The following is a 15,385-nucleotide window of genomic DNA, read 5'->3' on the forward strand; positions in this document are numbered from 1 at the left end:
GAAGTTCCACTGTATTTCATAATAGGGCCTTATCATTGAAATAGTTTCGATACGATCGATAAATATTACGTTGAACTCACATACCGACTGAATATAAAACTGTCTGCGACTGATAGATGTCGCTAATTTCGAAATCATTGAAACCGTTAAAACGAAAATTTTCGTCGAAATCAATCAAAGTGGGAGAAATTTCGAAGGAATGAATCGAATCAAAAGCTTTTTGGAAACCCTTTACAAAACTGGCTGGAAAAAATGTGAAAAACTATGACGAGTGTATATAATATTACCGGTCGCAAAACACATACGATTGTATCCTTTTCAAATATTTACAGAAACGAAATAAAAATCTCAGATAATTTAATTTCTTAAACTTGTCAGATGGTCGATAAAGCAGGTCCACCTTTCCACTTTGTGATCGACGGAATCAATGATTACATAAAAGTTTTCGATCGAAAATCATTTCCGAATCGAAATGGAATTCGTTGCGGAATAAATGATTTGGCCGATGGATTTATTTCTTATTTATACAGTGACATTTCAAAGTATTGTATTAACATAATTAAAAAAATAATGATTTTTTTATAAAGAGAAATAAGTACAAACATTTCATGTTAAATAATTAAGTCATCAAGTAGTTTAATATCTACAAAGCTCATAATTGCGCATTGCTAGCTGTCCAATTTATTGGCTCATCTGATGAGTCTCATCATGAGGCTTTTCGGCTACAAGCATTTTCAAGATTAGTCAGAACTTTTAGTAGGCCACTTTAACAAATTTTACTACATTTATTTAACTTTAAGCCTAAAATGCTTCGTGGTATTAGTTTGTCAGCCAATGAACAAAGAATAATCATAGGAATACAAAATATCCGAGACTGCATCTAGACTAAAGCGACATCGAAACTCTGTATAAAAATTTCTTTAAAACCCCACTAATTATAGTGCGACACAGCGGATGGAAAACCAACATTAATGATCAGTCCACACGGAAGATTCGACGGCTAGCAGAAGTCATTTCGATGAACAGCGGTCAAATACGGACCAAACAGTTTTATATTGTACTCTCATTATCCAATTATACTCGCTTGAATACAGTTCCATCATTGCATCATTTTAATAAACGCTTTATAAATTAATTAAAAAATAGTTTTAAATATGGTTGGGATTTTATGGGCTAATGTATTTTTTTTTCAGAATTTCCCTTGAACTATTAATGGGGCTATATGACTATTTCACGATAAACCTGCAATGGGTTCCAGCACAAACTGACATTCCAGGAAACTGTGAAGTGAATGAACTAGCCAGTCTAGGTACCACCTTACAAATAAATTGTAATAAAGGGGGAATGTACATGCCTCTGGCCAGTTGTAGATCTTTAATCGTCAAATACGTGATAGTCGTGTATAAGTGGAAAAAATACCCGCTTATTAAAATTTAAAAGAAACGACTTAATAACTCTATCAGGAGTGGTAACTGGTCATTGTCTGATTGGTAGGAATGTCAGTAGACTGGGGACACCATACAATGAATATTGCAAAAGCTGCCAAGAAGTAGAAGAGTAGGAGATGGTTAAACATCTTCTATGTGAATGCAAGGCTTTGCATAGGAAAATAAAGACAGCGGTCACGATTTTCTTGACGATGTCTGGATGTAATGGACGAAAACACTCCAGATTCATCAGCATGCAGTAAAGCAGAAGAAGAAATATGAAAACAATTATAACATTATACAACATAACCGTAATTCATACTTTATTCAAAAAATTGCATATAACCGTTCGTTGGATGTCTGCATGCAGACTGATTATTTTTAATCACTGAATCGCTTCATTAAATTAATTTTAAAAAACATTTTTAATTCATAAATTATAAATATATGCATATGTAAATATTTTAATAAGTTTGCAGACAGCTAATGTTCCTAACATAGAAATTTGAAATTTAAAAGACGAAACTTTTGAAACTGTTTACCAAATAAGACTTACATTCCAACAGGAGCACTCCACTTGGAAACTGGTAGGATCTCAGAAGAATACACATAGTGCTCTGCCAGGAGCAAAAATTGAAAAGCCAGACTACTACTATCGGAAGGGAAAATATTTCTCATTTTGCGAATTTCAGTGGCAGCGCTAGAAACGGACCACAGTTTAGAATTGCGACACATTGGTCAGATTTCAAACAATTCTTCCCATTGTGAATTTATTGCATTATTTCATTTTATTTTGTTGAAAATTGCACTAGCCAATAATGAAAGGTTGTCAAGTGCAATTTTCCACAAAATAAAATCGATTTCAACTACGTTACCGGCTTCAAAATGTAAAACCATGCAAGACGAGCAAAAGTTATCTTATGTGTAGTCGAACATTTATACTCTTGCAATTCGTAATAATTTAATATGTGGAAACATATGGATATTTTCAATTTGTCTTCCGATGCTCCTGTTAAATTCAATGCTTATGTTAAATTCAATGCTTCTGTAATTTTTCGTAAATGCCTACCAAATTTTAACAAAGAACGTAAGTGCGTAAAAATCTAATTTTTTATTTAAAATATGTATATCAATTTGTAAACAGATTTCTTTGTGAGACCCTTTTGGTACATTTTCGCTTGTAGTAAGCATCAGGAAGGTCTCTCTGAAGCGTCCAATAATAGTCTGCCATCATTGCCACGATCCATCTTCCCTGGTGTCCTTTCCATCTCCTTATTATATTCGTAAAATCGTTCACCTTGCTCTTCACTCATATCACATAAATTTTCTGTAAAATAGCCGAGGCGTTTCTAATGGTTTTGACAGTCCTTTAACCATTTGCTCGTAGTTAGGGTCTTTCTTATTGCTTAAACAATTTTTATCACCTTTTTAAAGGCAATTCACCCTTCTATTTGAAGATCCGTCTTTTCGCCACCTGTATGCTCCCTTTCAGTCCTGATTTTTGGACCAGTAATTTGCCCAATTCCAACTATCCCATAACGTAAAAAGCAAGAGATTTTGAAATTTTGTTGTCCGAGCAACATGCCCGTCATTTTATGTATTTTAATTGCAAAGTGACAATTCAAAACTCAAACTATTTCAGAAAATTTGCTAACCAGTCGCAGAAATCGCAAATTATATACAGTTACATCATAGTTTTAATATTATTATTAATTCGCTGTAGCTGGTTTAAGAACTTTTGCAAAAGTTTATTATTTAAATTTGCAAATCTGATGTGCGCTTTAATTGACATATTAATATAATAAAAAGTTGTAATGTTTTTGTTAAAATACTCTTGAATGGGCAATAGAAGACAAATTTCATACAAATATCCTTTCATAAATCTAAATTTTCGACTAGGGCAGCATACAAAATTTTACCATCGAGACAGATTTTTGAAAAAGTCGCTATATTGTATGGAGGGGAAAAAATATATGATACCACTCTTTTAGATTGCATAAATCATCTAACAAAGGCATAGACGTCAAGAGCCAATAATAGCAACAAACAAAATTGCAGAATACATGCTTTAATGCATGTACATGAAACTTTATGCTAAGTAAATAAATAAAACTGTGCATAAATATACATTTTAGAGCTTTTTGAAAAATTTTATGTTTTAATGAAAACTTCTATAACTCGAAGTTTTTTTGTGAATTATAGTGATTCGAGTTAGGGAAGTTCAACAATATTTCGATTTTCTCACTTATCGGAACCGAAAATACATTAAGAACAATAGTTTGAGGATAATGACAAATAATAAATTAAACGATTAGCATCTAAAGATTGTTCAATCTTCTCAATGAAAGATATTTACCTATTAGGAATATATTAACACTATATTTACGGACTGAAACCCGTCATTTTGACGGGAATGTTAAAATCCGATTTTGTTGGAAATTATGTATTTATAAAAAATTATAAATTTTTATTCGCCATTATCTTCAATACATTTTATATATGTAAATTTCACAATGAATGTGCGCTAATAATTAAAAAATACTGTTTCTATGTTAAGAAGTTTTAAGCACTAAATCGCAAACCCATCAAATTGACGGGTTTCGTAAATCTAATGTTAATTCATCCAATCTATTATTAATGTTTACTTAGCTTTGTGTTTACATAATATATATACTTATGTGTATATATGTTTGTATAACATTATTTATTTAATAGTCAAGAAAGCCGACGGCGTTATAATTGCGGTTCGGTCTTGTGCTCATTCTTTGGGCAATCACTTAACCAAAATTTTATGCAGATAAAACTTGCTTCGGATGAGTTTTCTGTATATTCCGAAATTCCCAAAATTGTTGAAATTCTGTAATCCATTATCTAAAATAATTGCCTTAAAACTCATGTCTGTACTTAAGACTGAAAGTATGTACATATATTTAAAAACTAAGCGACGTCAATTTGAGGTTAATGTCCACATAATTTCCCTTAATACCGAATATATTAAGTGTTTATTTACCTGGAATTATTATACTTTCTCTTTTCAAATATTCATAGATTTTTAAATAAGGGGTATGTGTGGTTTCGAATATTTTCTTCCAATGTTTTTAACTAGTGTAATAAATTTATCGAAATAAATACATTTTGTTATAATTTTGTGGTTCTCAATTATGAGAATTTCAAAATAGCGATATAAGATATATCGGTAGTTGATATATTATGAAAATTAATCATCCTTCATTTTTCCTTTTTTTGTTGAAAAAGTCATTTAACTTAAGTTTGAGATGTACTAAAGATGTACTCGAGAGCATTTCTCAAAATTAATACGGACAATGAAGTAGGCGACGGTATACATTTTTAGATCTCTATTTCTATTTTTTCACCTAAAAATTTTAGTCATATCCCTAATAGGAATACGTTCTGTTGACTACAACACATACTCGTGTGCATGTATGTATGTAATTGAAATAAAATACGCCGTTGGATAATTTAAAAGAAAGTTTCTCGTACTACTTCTTAAAATTCACATTAACGTACTTGTTTTATTCATAGTCATTTTAAGAGTTCACATTTACCTTTTTTATAACGCGAAAAGTACAAAACAAAATCGAATAACACTTTCGATTTACTTTGGGTCAACGAACATTATTTTCATATACATATCAATGTACAATGTATAGGTTCGCTCTTATGCACATGCTTATAGTAATGTATGTGCTAATAAATAGATTTTAATTAAAATGTTGCTATGTTGAACCCATTGTGTCAATAGAACAAACCGAAACCGCACTAAGCAATTATGCCCTGCACTCGTCTGCCCTGCCCAATTATGTATATATCGCAGGGTTTTGAACGTAAATACATATTATAAAAGTAGCTGGATCATTTGAAGTCTTAAGCAATTGCTATTCGTTTGGCAATTCGTGCGCATACGCCCGGTGCTTTTGTGTAAACGTTAAGTTCAGTGTGATCAATCAGGACAATTTTTAAATCCTGTACTAAATTCCAGTGTTTAATTTTGAAATAGAATCATGTCGTCTAATAATGAAACACAACAGTTGGATATTTCCTTAAATAAGGAATCAAACTTAAAAAAAAATAAAAAATATTCAAGATCATTTCCTGAATCCGAAGGCGATGAAATTGTTATCTCCGGAATGGCTGGGAAATTTCCAAACTCTCATAATATTGAGGAGTATGAGTTCAATCTCTACAATAAGGTGAACATTAAAATAAAAGGACAATATTGGTTCATGTAAACGAAAGTGTGATATACATATATTAAATGTGAAGTTGGAAATACCAAATGATTAAAAAAACTGTTTACTTTTCTAACACAAATGTGTTGGTTTTCTATGGAGTATCGACTTCAAAAACAATTTTTGTGCTTCAGTTTATACTTTACAATCATTAAAACACAATGCTTGAAAAAACAAAAAAAAACAGTGATCTGTTCCAAAGTGTGATTTGAAAGTTTTGCTTAAAAGAAATATCTAAATAACTTTAATTTTTTATTTAAGCGTTTGTGAATATAATAAATTGTTATATGATTATTTTTCAGGTTGATATGGTGGATGATGATGAGCGGCGTTGGCGACATTTCAATCCCGAGATTCCAAAGCGATCTGGAAAAATTTACGATTTGGAAAAATTCGACGCAACATTTTTTGGTGTACATTTCAAACAAGCCCACACAATGGATCCTCAAACGCGTATTTTAATCGAGACTGCCTATGAGGCTGTAATAGACGCAGGCATAAATCCGAAGAGTCTACGTGGTACAAAAACTGGGGTTTACATTGGTTCCTGTATATCTGAGTCGGAGAAAACGTGGTTTTATGAAAAGGTGTCTTCGGGTGGTTTTGGTATAACAGGATGCAGTCGTGCGATGATGGCAAATAGAATATCCTATTGTTTGGGTTTACAAGGCCCATCCTTTTTATTGGATACCGCATGTTCTAGCTCAATGTATGCCTTAGACAATGCGTTCTCCGCTTTGCGTAATGGTGAAATAGATGCAGCTATTATTGGTGGATCGAATTTAATATTGCATCCGTTTGTAACACTTCAGTTTGCCAGGTACGTGCACTTATATTTTTATTAATGCTCCAGCAGTCCTATTTTTTGGTTTGGACGATATACATACATATAAGTAATATAGTGAGAATAGGTACTTGATTTTGATTTTTTTTTAATTTTTGCAGACTTGGTGTACTTGCTCCTAATGGTTACTGCAGACCTTTTGATAAAAATGCCTCTGGGTATACTCGATCTGAAGCTATAAATTGTCTATTCCTACAGCGTAAACGAGATGCTAAACGCATATATGCGAGTGTTATTTACTCAAAGACCAATTGTGATGGGTATAAACCGGAAGGCATTACTTACCCCTCTGGAAAACTGCAAGAACAACTGATTGCTGAATTTTATAATGAAATAGATATTAAACCTAACGATTTGGGTTACTTAGAAGCCCACAGTACTGGAACTGTGGTCGGAGATCCCGAAGAATGTCGAGCAATTGATAGTGTACTATGTAGTCAACGTGAGGAACCACTATTAGTTGGTTCTGTAAAATCAAATATCGGCCATTCAGAAGCGGCTTCCGGTATTTGCTCTCTAGTGAAGGCATGTTTTGCATTTGAAAATGGGAAAATTGCGCCAAATATTAACTTCACTGAAGTAAAACCAGAAATTACTGCTTTGTCAGAAGGACGTCTAGTTGTGGTAAACGATGTCGTTGACCTGAAGAAACCATATATAGGAGTGAATTCTTTTGGTTTTGGTGGTGCCAACGCCCATGCCCTTTTAAAAGGTTTTGACAAACAAAAAGTAAATTGCGGTGTACCAAACGATGACATACCAAGATTAATAACATGGGCTGGAAGGACTGAGGAATCCGTCAATCATATATTCAACGCTATAGAAAAACAGCCATTGGATGCCGAATTTGTTGCTTTACTACATAATATTCAAAAGGAGGAAGTTTCCGGGATGGTGTTTCGTGGATATGGGGTATTTGCGAAAAATGGAACGGATCAAGTAAAAACACTCGTTAGAGACGTGCTCCATTTTACTGGTATAAAACGTCCTATCGTTTGGGTATTTAGTGGAATGGGTTCACAGTGGACTGAAATGGGAGCGTCATTACTCCAGATTCCTACTTTTTGGCAATCCATTCAGCAGAGTCATAAAACGCTACAATCCAAGGGACTTGATTTAATCAACATACTCACATCCACAGATACTAATACATTCGACAATATAATGCACTCTTTCGTAGGCATAGCCGCAATCCAAATTGGTTTGGTTGATCTCTTGCGCTCATTGAACATCGAGCCCGATTATATTATTGGTCATTCGGTTGGCGAATTGGGTTGCGGCTATGCCGATGGATGCTTTACTGCAGAGCAAATGATTCTCGCTGCATATTATCGTGGAAAAGTCAGTTTGGAAATTGAGAAAATAAAAGGTTCAATGGCAGCTGTGGGAATGGGCTATAAAAAGATTGTCAATATGCTTCCTGATGGCATTGAGGTAGCTTGTCGGAATAGTTCTGAATCTTGTACCATTTCCGGACCAGCTGAAGATATAGCAAAATTTGTGGCGGAGCTAAAGGCTAAAGACATTTTTGCCAAAGAGGTGCCTTGCTCAAATATTGCTTACCACTCCCGTTACATAGCTCACATGGGCCCTGACTTTCTAAAATATTTGCAACAAATAATACCAGATCCAAAACCTAGAAGTACAAAATGGTTGAGCACAAGTGTACCTAAACAAGAATGGGAACAGCTTGGACGTAATTTATGCTCTGCAGAGTATCACGCCAACAACCTTTTGAATAGCGTATTATTTGAAGAAACATTTGAAATGCTACCAAAAAATGCTATAACTATTGAAATCGCACCCCACGGTTTACTACAAGCGATTGTGAAACGATCAATGCCCAATGGCATTCATATTCCACTTACACAAAGGAACAATAAAAATAACTCTTTGTTTTTCCTCACGGCGTTAGGAAAGTAAGTACACATATTAACAGAAAAGTTGAACAATATTATGCATGGAAATTTGGCAAAATGCCTTATCTTCAATTAATATTTTCATAATAGTATCAAGCTGTATATAGAATTATTTTCATATACATTTCAATTATGAATATTTGTATAGCAAGTTTTTTTAATTAACCTCCTTACTGAACATCTATTTCACAAAATAGTTAAATAAGTTGATATGTTTATCGCTCTTAGATATTAATCATAAAATATTATGTTTCAGATTGTTTAGCAATGGAGTTACGTTCTCCGTAGAAAATTTATATTCTAAAATTGAATTCCCAGTGTCAAAGGGTACCCCTGGCATAAGCTCATTAATTCGTTGGGATCATAGTGAAGACTGGTTTGTAACGAAATATGAGAACATGAAAACTAAATCGAGTGGAGAGCGTTTATACAAAATAAACTTAAGTAGCGATAATGAGGAATTTATGAGTGGGCATGTTATTGATGGAAAAATACTAATACCGGCTACTTGCTATCTACAATATGTTTGGGAAACATTTTCTTTGATGTATCATGGTCCAAGCTATATGGATGTTCCAGTTGAGTTCGAGGATGTACGCTTCTTACGTGCGACAAATATGACTTTGAATGGAAGTGTCGAACTGAATGTCATGATTCACTACGGAACTGGACAATTCGAGGTATGCATTTTAATAATACCAGTTATTTGAATGACATTTTGATATATGTACATGTATATTTATAAATACATACATTTACAAATCTTTTCGATATCGATATTATAATGTCGCGATTATATATTTAATAGATTACCGAATCCGGAAACTTGGTTGTTACAGGACGAATAAGTGAAGTTGAAAATCCGACTATACCAAATATTTATGAACCACATAAGGATTCAGAATTCCCAATGTTATCAAAGAAAGACTTTTACAAAGAACTAAGGCTGCGAGGATATCATTATAATGGTGCTTTTCGCGCAGTGCAACTAGCGCGTGGAGATGGCTTATATGGAAAAGTAGAATGGAAGTATAATTGGGTAACATTTATGGATGCTATGCTACAAATTGAAATTTTGGGAACGGATTCTCGTACTTTACTTATACCAACTAAAATACGAAAATTAAGGATTAATGGCCCTCATCATTTTGACCTCATGACGAAAATGGATCCAGAAAACAGAGTTTTTGATGTTTACGTTGAGCCAAAATATGATCGAATTGTTGCTGGTGGTATTGAACTAATTGGGCTACACGCAAGTCCAGTACAGAGACGGAAAGCGCCCGGATTACCTGTGCTCGAGACATATCAATTTGTATCACATTTTCCAACACCAACTCTGGATATTTCAGAAGCAATTCGAATGTGCGTCCAGTTAGCCCTGGAAAATACTCCTTTATTGAAAATAAAAGTTGTGGAAGTTGGCGCGCCTAATAAAGAGCCGGTCGTATCGAAATTTGTAGAAGCAATTGAAGATTTACCACTGGTAACAGGTGATTTTCTGCTTTTCACAGATCAACAAGTTGATGATATAGCCGGAGTTCATATAGAAAACGCGAAATTCGTCAATCAAACCAATTGTCATTTTATAATTGCCAATGATTTGAGTCATCAGGAAAACGCTACAGTAGTAACAGCAGTATACAAATGTTTAGCTGAAAATGGTTATTTAGTCACAAGAGAAAAGAAGTTCATATACCCACATAGTTCAACATATTTTGAAAACTTCAATGTAATAGCAAATATCCGTTTGATGGGTGATGAGCAAGTAATATTATTGCAAAAGGTTGGGAAAAAACCCATATTGGAGCCATTAGTTGTGAAAGTTTCTGAAGAAGATAATGAATTTGAATGGATTACTCAAATTCAAACAAGCCTTGCCAATAAAACACCAATAATTCTTTATTCCTTCAACGAAAATTCAAATGGTATTATTGGACTTGTGAACTGCTTACGTAAGGAGCCAGATGGCAATCTCATTTCGTGCTTTTATATTGATGATAATAATGCACCTGCCTTTGATTTGGCAAATACTTTTTATAACAGCCAATACGCTTTAGGACTTGCTATTAATGTATATCGTCAGGTATTTATTATCTTCATTTAAAAACTATGTATGATTATGTTATAACTGTATTTTTAAACCAGGGTCAATGGGGATCTTATAGACATTTGCAGTTACTTAGCGATGAATCGCCAAAGCCAAGAAGTGATCATATTTACGGAAACGTTATGCAACGGGGTGATTTATCCACTTTACGTTGGTTGGAGGGACCTTTGGACATAAATAATTGCTCTGTTCGAATTGTGTACTCATCACTTAACTTCAGAGATGTTATGCTAGCAACTGGTCGATTGGCTGTTGAATTATACGGTAGTAGTCGTCTTGATCAGCTATGCGTATTAGGCTTGGAATTCTCCGGAATAAATACGCATACTGGTAAACGTGTTATGAGTATGGTAGCAAAAGCTGGTGTTGCATCGTATAACGAAAGGCCGTCCAAATTCATATGGGATGTTCCAGATAAATGGACTCTCCAAGAAGCTGCTACCGTGCCAGTTGTCTACATTACAGTATACTACGCTTTCTTCATGACAACCGATATTCGAAAGGGAAAGAGTATTCTTATTCATGCTGGAACTGGTGGAGTAGGTCTTGCCGCCATACGAGTCGCTTTGGCATACAATCTTGAAGTATTTACGACTTGCAGCACTGATGTAAAAAAACAATTCTTACTAAAAACATTTCCCGAATTAAAAGGTAATTGTTAAACGCTTCCAATTACGAAAACACTCAAAAGTCTCAATAAATTTTCAGAAAGTCATATTGGCAATTCTCGAGATACATCCTTTGAAACCATGATACAGCATGAAACGAATGGCAAGGGCGTCGATTTTGTACTAAACTCTCTGGCTGAAGATAAGTTATTGGCATCAGTTCGCTGCTTGGGGCACGGTGGACATTTCTTAGAAATCGGAAAGTTCGATATGTCGAATGACACCAAACTCGGAATGAGCTGTTTTCTTAAAGAGATAACTTTCCATGCTGTACTGGCCGATAGATTGGAATTTGCCTCCGATGAGGATATTCTCGTAAGTTTAAATTCATCACAATTTTGTAATCGTTTTATATTTACATATATATACATATTTTATTTGCAGTATTTGAAACATATGGTTGATGTCGACATTGAAAAAGGAATCATTCAACCGCTTCCAAGTACAATTTTCCATGCACATGAAATTGAACATGCATTCAGGCATCTCATAGGAGGAAAGCATATTGGAAAAGCTATAATTCAAGTTCGAGAAAGTCCCGATTCGAAAGCAACGTTACCAGTCAAAGTATTGAATCAAATTTACTTTAAACCGGACGTTAGCTATATAATTCCGGGTGGTTTAGGCGGGTTTGGCTTAGAATTAGCAGATTGGATGGTAATACGAGGAGCACGTAAATTGATTATGAGCTCCAGCCGTGGTATATCGAAAGACTATCAAGCCTACAGAATAGCGTATGTTACAATTTGAATTTAATTTCTTTGTCATTTAAAAATCGAATGTTTACAATATTTGTTTTGCAGATTATGGAAAACCTATGGTTGTGAAGTTACTGTTAGTACTTTGGATATTAGCACGGTTGAGGGTTGTATGGCACTTCTTAAAGTTGCTGAAAATGTAGGACCCGTTGGTGGAATTTTCAATTTAGCTGTTGTTTTGAGAGACGGAATATTTACAAACCAAACGAAGGAAAAGTTTTTAGAAAGCTTTGCACCTAAAGCAATGGCAACAAAACATTTAGATCAACTATCACGATTACATTGTCCGCATCTTGAACATTTCGTCGTATTTTCGAGTGTATCATGCGGCCGAGGCAATGCTGGACAATCTAATTATGGCATGGGTAATTCTATAATGGAACGTATAATTGAGAATCGGGTTAAAGATGGTTATCCAGGAAAAGCAATCCAATGGGGAGCGGTCGGTGAAGTTGGTTTAGTAGCAGATATGGCTGAAGATAAAATCGACATGGAAATTGGCGGAACTCTGCAGCAACGCATTTCATCTTGCCTATATGAGTTGGACACATTGTTATCTACTCCAGAGGCAATAGTTTCTAGTATGGTAGTTGCTGAAAAACGTACCGGACGCTTAGGTAATGAAAGCATTCTGGATACAGTCATGAATATTATGAGCATACGTGATTTAAAATCTATTTCACTGGGAACAACACTTTCGGAAATGGGGATGGATTCCCTCATGGCTGTCGAAATTAAGCAAACTTTAGAAAGAGATTTCGATCTTATATTGACACCACAAGATTTACGTGCCCTTACTTTCCAAAAACTACAAGAATATGCAGATGCTCGCGAGAAAGAAAGTACGGAGGTTGTTAAAATGATATTTGCTTCAGATAGTAATCTTTTAGGAATGGAAATCTTATTAAGAAATTTGGGTGACGAAACACGTTGTAATGAGATTATGGTACCCCTGAAGACAGCGGCAGATGCCACAAAACAGTCTATGCCGCCAAACATTATAATACCGGGGTTAGAGGGTACAGCAGGACAAGCCTGGTATAATATGGGATCATATATAAAGAATAACACAAATGTTTTACAACTCCACCAGTTTAGTGAATGTACAACAGTTAAGGAAGTAGCTGAAAAATGTTTTGAAGTATGCAAATATTCATTAGTCTCAGATTAATATTGTTAATAAATTGGTATATTTTACTATTTGCAGAATGTCAAGGCAGAATTAAAATCTACAGAACCGTTTTATATCATTGGATATTCATATGGCTCATTTATTGCACTGAAATTAGCTGCAATGCTGGAAAAGGCTGGTTATCGAGGACAACTCTTGCTCATCGACGGATCGCCACATTTCCTAAAAAAATTAACACTAGCACATCTTGGTGAAGATTACAGCGACAATGATCTATATAACTTACTCCTTTCCAGTATTGTAAAACAAATATTTCCGGAAGAAATCCAAGAATCAGTGGCTTTAGAGTTTGGTGCACGTAAAGAACTAACGGAGAAGATGATTAAGTTTATGGAATACGTAAGCAAACAAGATTTATATAGCGAAGAATACGCAAAGCAAATGGTGCATGCAATGTTCCGACGTATACGAATGGCCGCAAACTATGATTTAGAAACTACTGATATACTTTCAACACCCATAGTTTTAGTAAGACCAGCAGAGGTATCTTTACAAGACATAGAAGATGACTATTGTTTGTCAAAAATTACTACAGGAAAAGTGGTTTTGAAAGTTATTGAAGGAAACCATACGTCTATGTTGGATAACCCCATTCTTCCGCAAATAATTAATGAAATGGATCCATCCCTCCAAGAAGATAAAAACTTTGAAGAATACATACGTGATGTGAAACCAATCGTTCCTGTGGTTTAATAAAATCTCGTATTCTTTATTTTATTGCATATATAATTAGTTTTACATTGTATGCTCATAATACATAGTTAAATGCCCTTTACAATAAAACTACGTATACTTACTATACTGTTAAAACAAAATTTAACGTGTTCAAAATTTTGTATGTGAGAAAAAAATCAAAAAAGTAATGCATCGCTCTTAGATCACCACTATATAAGGTTAGAGATTCGATCATTGTTCAATAACGTGCATCCCCTGTTCTACCAAGGCAAGGTTAAACATCATTTTTAGTATTTTATTAAAAATCGCTTGAAGTTTGTGGATGTGGACGTTTGTGATATCGGCTTACTCTGGTGCCCATAAAACATCTTGAAGATAAACCTGAATATTGGAGCTGCAAAACTATCGATAGTATCGAATGATGCAATTTTTTCAACTATCGAATGTTTATTTGCGAATAACGATAGTATCGTATAATTAGCAAGGCTATCTACTCTAACTACTCTGATTGCATTTGTGTTGTCAAACTATACAAATGTTTCATATGTATTTTCATATAAATACCTATTTCATATTTGATGTGGGTAAAATTGTAATACAATCTACGCAATTTGTAGGTGTTTTTCTGAAACTATTACTTAGATTAGCTTGGAAAATGCTATATTTTTTAAATGGAATAAACCAATACTTACGACTTTAAAGAATTCACAACAATTTGAAAATTATCATTCAAATGTTCAATTTGAAAAATGTCGCCAACTTTGGTTAAAAAAAATTCAGATAAAATAAATAAGTAAATATTTAATATATTGGCAATCAAATTAGTTGTGGTAAAATCATGAAAAACATATTCTTACTGATTTAATTGAACGGAATTGTTGTTCAAAATAAAATTATGTATATTTGATACGAATGGACAGTATATAAACAAGTAAGGAAGGGCTAAATTCGGATATAACCGAACATTTTATACTCTCGCAATTTATTGAAGAAATTGTATTTACATAACACACAAATTTACCCATAAATTCAGCATAAAGTTTAATAGAATAACGAAAATCATCATATATAGTATATGAGGGCTGAGGTAATTCCTGAACCGATTTCATTCATTTTCACCAGCAAGGTGCACTATATCCAAGACTATACGCTCACTTAATTTTCCTAAGATATCTCACATAATAACCAATACATATAAGAATAAAGCCCACCGTATTTTTGAAAAACCTATAATTAGGTATATGGGAGCTAGGAGATAGGAACAGAACACTATTAGAAGAAAACAATTTCCTCTGAATTACATTAAATTATCTAAGAGATTTACCCATATTTTCGGTTAAAATTTAGCCTTAAGCGCTGAGTTCAACATATTCGATATCCGGGGCTTTGAAAAGTTATAGATTTAAAAGATTTCGACAACTTTTTCACAAGTGATGCCACAGATCATATACAGTAATTATGTAAAGTTTTATTTCGCTAACTTCATTGGTTCCTTATGTATATATTATAAAGTGAAGGCAACAGATGGAATTTTTAAATCTG

General features: G+C 33.9%; 1 protein-coding gene and 1 long non-coding RNA gene across 2 annotated transcripts; one reads left to right on the forward strand and one right to left on the reverse strand.

The window, feature by feature from the left end:
* The first annotated feature begins 5,304 nt into the window (after nt 1-5,304).
* Nucleotides 5,305-13,890, forward strand: Fasn_2 (fatty acid synthase). The gene is made up of 10 exons (XM_011189864.3): nt 5,305-5,638; nt 5,980-6,497; nt 6,623-8,440; nt 8,697-9,120; nt 9,249-10,526; nt 10,589-11,201; nt 11,259-11,533; nt 11,603-11,952; nt 12,022-13,117; nt 13,184-13,890. Exons 1-10 carry the CDS (start codon nt 5,450-5,452, stop codon nt 13,859-13,861), a joined length of 7,239 nt encoding a protein of 2,412 aa, XP_011188166.2. The 5' UTR covers nt 5,305-5,449; the 3' UTR covers nt 13,862-13,890.
* LOC114804396 (uncharacterized) lies at nt 13,852-14,669 on the reverse strand. The gene is made up of 2 exons (XR_008471939.1): nt 14,536-14,669; nt 13,852-14,245 (listed from the first exon to the last, which is right to left on the reverse strand). It is a non-coding gene; the product is annotated as an uncharacterized LOC114804396 (long non-coding RNA).
* Between the last annotated feature and the right edge of the window lie 716 nt (nt 14,670-15,385).

This window comes from Zeugodacus cucurbitae, chromosome 2 (genome assembly GCF_028554725.1).
Source record: "Zeugodacus cucurbitae isolate PBARC_wt_2022May chromosome 2, idZeuCucr1.2, whole genome shotgun sequence".
NCBI classification, from domain to species: domain Eukaryota; kingdom Metazoa; phylum Arthropoda; class Insecta; order Diptera; family Tephritidae; genus Zeugodacus; species Zeugodacus cucurbitae.

What these genes read in the sequence shown, in the direction of transcription:
- Fasn_2 (XM_011189864.3), top strand. Translation starts at nt 5,450, where the DNA reads ATGTCGTCTAATAATGAAACACAACAGTTGGATATTTCCTTAAATAAG. An exon ending in GTAACACTTCAGTTTGCCAG is followed by an intron (nt 6,498 to 6,622) that starts GTACGTGCACTT and finishes TAATTTTTGCAG; the next exon opens with ACTTGGTGTACTTGCTCCTA. An exon ending in TAGCTGAAAAATGTTTTGAA is followed by an intron (nt 13,118 to 13,183) that starts GTATGCAAATAT and finishes TACTATTTGCAG; the next exon opens with AATGTCAAGGCAGAATTAAA.